This window comes from Brachycentrus maculatus, unplaced genomic scaffold, assembly GCF_059751285.1.
Source record: "Brachycentrus maculatus isolate JH-2025_06_01 unplaced genomic scaffold, ASM5975128v1 h1tg000011l, whole genome shotgun sequence".
Taxonomy (NCBI): domain Eukaryota; kingdom Metazoa; phylum Arthropoda; class Insecta; order Trichoptera; family Brachycentridae; genus Brachycentrus; species Brachycentrus maculatus.
The window spans coordinates 1,275,019-1,280,805 of NW_028280765.1; the positions used below are offsets into that span (position 1 = coordinate 1,275,019).

Consider the following 5,787-nt stretch of genomic DNA (forward strand, 5'->3'; position numbering starts at 1 on the left):
AATTTTCATTTTGTAAATTTTGAAATATTAAAATCACAATACTTTGAATTTTTCCATGAAAAATAATGTAGTTTGAACTTAATCTACTTAAAACTTATATGGCACATATGAATAATAAATATTAACAATATAAAACGATACTATAAAATTTACTAATAATACTAAATGCGTTTGAAAATATTTGGTACAGTGTTTATAATTAATTGAGATTTCTTTAGTCATTATTCTAGGGATAGATAATTATTATAATCATTTACATATCAGAATTTAGCTTCCAATTCAAATATTTTTTTAAATAAAATTTTATGTATTTTTAACCGAGAGATAAAAAATAAATCTTAAGAATTATATATATATATATATATATATATATATATATATATATATATATATATATATATATATATATATATATATATATATATATATATATATATATATATATATATATATGATAAAAATAAATTGTTGGTCTAATTTAAGTAGAAAAATGTATGGTTTGAAAAAAAAAAAGGGTACCAATAATAAACTGTCTTGATATTTATGCTCAGGTCATAATTCAAGTAGAAAATAAAAATATTAAGATTAATCTGTGTAAAAAGCAATATTTTAAATATAAAAATAATTGTGACTTTAAACGAGTTAACAAGTTTAAAAAATACACGAAAAATATAATATTCATATACAATAAAGGCAAAAACCTTTTCAAGTTCCTCTTATAAAAAATGGAGGGATAGTTTTACAATGTCATTTAAATATAAAATAATTGTTTGTACTATAATAGTGAAATAGAAATATAGATACCAACTCCAATTCACAATTTGAATAGCTTGTCCACAATAATTGCACAATGTCAAAGAAATATACACAAAATTGCACAAATTAACAAAACAATCCATCTGACTTCTGATGGCAGTTCACCACTTTCCAATGAAGATTTTTTTCTTTTTCTTTCAGTCCTTTTTTTTCAGTCGAGAACTCATATTCTGTTAGAAAATGGGCTCTGGAATATATCATCTGACGTAAGTCGGTCTCTCCGGTTCTGCAGGCGCCGCCGCAGACCTCTTCAGGCAGACGCACCCCACATACACGTCCTCCGGCCAGCTAGTGCTCCTGTCCAGGGAGTAGAGGATCAGCTTGTCTGTCAGCTGCGTGCACTCGTAATGGTGATTGCAGCAGGAGTGTCTCGTCTTCCTGGCGCAGATAATTTCTTTTATTTCCATCGGCCATCGGGTTTCGTTCCGGTTAATCCTGACCTCGAACGGACAGACGGTTTTATTCACGGCATTATCCAATTTCGAGAAAGGAACGTTGGTGGCTGGTGACCCCCGATCTTGGCGGGGAAATGCTCCGCAAAGTTGCAACGTGACGAGAAACGCGAGCACGGAACATGCGTTCAAGCAGCATATTCTTTTATAGCCGTACAAAGAATAGAACTCCATTTTACTTCGACAGTACCATTAGTAATAATACAACACGGTGTTGGTAACGGATTTCGCGCTTTGAATTTGCCGCGCGGAAGTGTGCTAGCACGTGAGCTTTCGCAATGGTCTCAAGGTTTACAATGAAGATGATTCAGGAAATCTGCGGATATTTTATACCTCTAGCCGGCAAAAAGGACGGACGAAGCAGCGGGGACCATTTTCCTGCTAGTAAAATTGAGTTCAAATCTCCTCGGGTGGGGATAAAGCCTGATGCCTGACGTGCGTAAGCGTTCATTCAGACTTGCAACCGTTTGCAAGCAATCATCAATCGTCACTTAATTCATTCACCTTTATTTTTATTACATAATAATATATTTTCCGTAAATTATTTTCTTTTTTACCTCAATATATCTTCGTACTTAATTTTTTTAATTTTTTTTTATTGATTTGAATATTGTTTTAATTTGTGTATTTATTAAGAAATGGTAAGAATTATTATATAAATCATATGAATTATGAATATAAAATATTATTTCAAATAATACATCCGAACGCAACATGTTTTGACAACTCTTGTTACACAAGCGAAATGTTTACACAATAATTTTGGCGATTATCACATTTAGTGCCCACATTAATGCCCACATGGTTGCACAAAAAATGTTTTACTCTCGGTGTTTAAAGAAGTCGCATTCAAAATTAATGTTATAAATAAGTGTGTGTGAGTGTGCATTTTTTTTATTTAATTTGATTCATTTAAAAAATTTTCGAAAGACGCCATGAATGTGTGAAAAGAGAAATACTAAAGTATTTCTCTTTTACGTATAATTAAAATTATACGTACTCATATATAATAAAAATTACAGTAACAAAATGTAACACAAAAATCAAAAACGAAAATTATTGAAAACAAAAAAAAAATTAGCTCATTTGAAATTGCAAATTGCTGTTCCATACTGATATAAATATACGAATAAGTTTTTTATGACGTAAATGTTCCTTTTTATCCATAACAAAAAAGTAAAATGTAAAAAAATACGAAAAATACAACTACTACAAAATACATTTATTTCGAATTCATAAAATACCTTTTGTCTACTTAAATATATACAAATAAGGTCTTATATATTTTGGGCTAGTGTGAATTATGTATATTATAATAACAACTGAAAGTAGATATTTGTTATAAACCAAATATTCAACAGTACTTTTGAGTGCGCAAATAAATTGATAATTTTTTTAATGTAAACATACATTTTTATAGCACATATATTTGTATCTACCTCAGACGTCATAAAATTTCCCTATTTGACTCAAGGTACTTAAATACCTAATCGTACCTACATACGTAACTAACCTACCTTATGCTGGTCTCAGTAGCACGAGTAAACCCAGATTAAATTTCACTTCATAGTATTATGTTTATGTTAATTAGTTCATAATTTTATGTACATAGCAATGTTTATTAAAAAATGCTATTATACTTAATTTATTCAATTGGCAATATAAAAAAATATTAAAAAGTCGGTAGTACGGTTAATGAATAAATATTTATTTAAACACATTTTTGTTAGTTACTCAAATTCATTAATTTTATTTATTATTTACACATTATTTATTCAAACTCGTTAATTTTATTTAGATATATTAAGCCTTAATATTTAAAAAAAGCGTTTTCCGAAATAATGACTTTTGTATCGACATCACTCAAAATAACGTCACCAGATAATTTCATCCCAGGTAAATACATTTGATTTTAGGATAGCATAACATTGATCGTGATTAAAATAACGTACAAAAGAAGCTCAATGCCTTAATAATAAATTACAGTATGTATGTAAATATTACATCTATTGTACATGCTCAACTTTTAATTAATGCGCCTGATTACACGCAAACAGCTTTACACATTTAATTTCCGAATTTAAACAAATAAAATCACTATTTTAGTACATGTTATAAATGCAATAAAGATCCGTTTAGTACGTTCGTAAGCGAAATGTAAAATTAATAATGCTTTCGCTTATTTATTTAGAACAAAAAGGCAATGATATATGTATTTATTTTTAAATTGGGAATTGTATGTAAATGTGGTTGTTTTTCTTATTCTTCGTATTTGAAGATTCTTCATTCCTTATTCACGAATAATAGTGTATAGGGCGCTACATCGTATCGACAAAATATTATCTTGACCTTTAATTGTATGATCTACTGACCGTTCCCAGGTCCCAGGTTCGATTCCCAGGGTGGTTTATACTCTAGTATTTAATTAATAGTGTAATCCCTGCGGACTGATTCCTGAAGCACCTTGCCTTCAAATAAGTAATCAAGATCCGCGAAGTAACACCGCGTCAATGCTATCCAGTGCCCTTTACACCATTGGGTGAGGATAAGAATTAGACGAAGAAGAAGAAGAAGTATATATATATAATATATATATATATATATATATATATATATATATATATATATATATATATATATATATATATATATATATATATATATATATATAATATATATACATATTTAATGGTGTATTATTACATGTTTTAGTTTTCAAATGATATGAGAAAGCGGAACAGCTGTTAGTGAAATAAATTACTAGATAATATAAATATGAATTACCTTTAATTAATTAATGAGGTAATTCAAGAATTGTTAAGGAAAATAATTTTCTTTTCTTTTACAAATGATTATATTATATAACTTGCAATTTTTTAACCCGCATCCAGGAAATTTAACGTAAATAATTATACATGTAGTTAGGGTTTTTCTTTTAAGGAAAATGGCTACATTCAATACTTCAATATCTGTGTTGATACTACGTCATGGATTTTACGGATTTTTTAATATCGTGTTTTTTTTTTATAAATTAAAAAAATGTGTTTATTTTCGTGTGTTATATCCACTAAAAATTACCGGTGGGTGCAAAAAAGTGCAAACAAACAACAAAATTTCTAGGTAAGAACGAGTAAAATTACACTGCAATCAATTTCAATATCATATGGTCTTCTTCTTCTTCTTTTTCTATATCCTAAGGATCTGTTTGTGCCTCCGCTTGTAGCTCTTGGGATTTTGACTCCCAGCTGTCTTTCCAATACAAGATATGTTTTGTCGTGTGAACAATATATTTAAACAGTAAATGGTTTGAAAAAAAAATCGTATGATTAGATGATTTAGTCAATATGAAGATATCAATGAAGTGAGAAAAGAAGGTGTGCCAAGTACTTATTATTCAATTTATTAGCACCTTGAATTATTATTGTCAATATATACCAACAAAAAGTAGTTTGAGTTCTACGATATAAAGTATCATTGTTTGATGTACGAAATGATTTGGTTTAAGTAAAATAAAAATTAATATCGCCAATTTTGGTACTAGAATAATCGTATCAGGCGGTTGGAAATACAATTATAATTATTATATTCACAATAATAAAATAACTAGAGATATTTCGAAAATCTTACCCTCCCATATCCAACCTGCATATTATACAAATAATAATTTACATAAAATCCTCGATAACTCAAAATCAAAAATAGATATATTACAAAAAAGTGGTATTTATGAAATTTCGTGAGGTGATTGCAATAAAAAATATATAGGCCAAACCGCGAAAAATTTAAAGATAAGAATTAAAGAACATCGTAGCGGTCTTGATAGCAATTATTTTTCGGAATTTGTAAATCACATAATTGATACAAATCACCCATTCCAGTCTCATAAATTAATATTATAACACCTTGTACCACATAAAAGCTAAATTATGAATAATTCAGAAAATTTGGAAATCCAAAAAAACATAAATTGTAATAATAATTTATTAAATAATACATTGTTTCAAAATTCTTCACCTTTGCTTTCCATTTTTCCTTTGTTTTCAAACTCCACCCCTTGACTAACCCCCTCCCTCTAACTTACCCCTCTCCTTATTTATAGAACAGGTTTTTATTTTATATTTTAGTTATTATTCAGACCTGACGATGGAAGTATATCTTCCGAAAATAGTAGTCTTTAATAAAACTCAAGTGGTATAAAAACAAGTGTTTCCTTAATCATTATTAAAATTCATTATTAAAATTAATGAATTTTAATAATATTACGAAATTATTCATTATAATTGAAAAATAAGATCAAATAAAAAATAATGTCACGTAGCAAGAAACATTACAAAATAATAAACGTGATTGAAAACCGTTTTCAAATGACTCTTGTAAATTATAATTTGTGTTATATTTCATATTATCCTTCCTTATATTTAAGCTCTTACCTGCAGATAAGCCCCTAATATAGAAGCTTCGTAGATTATTCATTAATTACGTTTAAAACATTATAAAAACCTGATACATGAGTATAAGT

The 5,787-nt window shown here is 28.0% G+C and overlaps 1 protein-coding gene across 1 annotated transcript; it reads right to left on the bottom strand.

The window, feature by feature from the left end:
• Positions 1–450: 450 nt before the first annotated feature.
• On the bottom strand, positions 451–1,539 carry LOC148313479 (uncharacterized). Its single transcript, XM_088262721.1, has one exon. The coding sequence runs from the start codon at positions 1,440–1,442 to the stop codon at positions 1,014–1,016; it is 429 nt and encodes a 142-aa protein (XP_088118847.1). The 5' UTR covers positions 1,443–1,539; the 3' UTR covers positions 451–1,013.
• Positions 1,540–5,787: the final 4,248 nt, after the last annotated feature.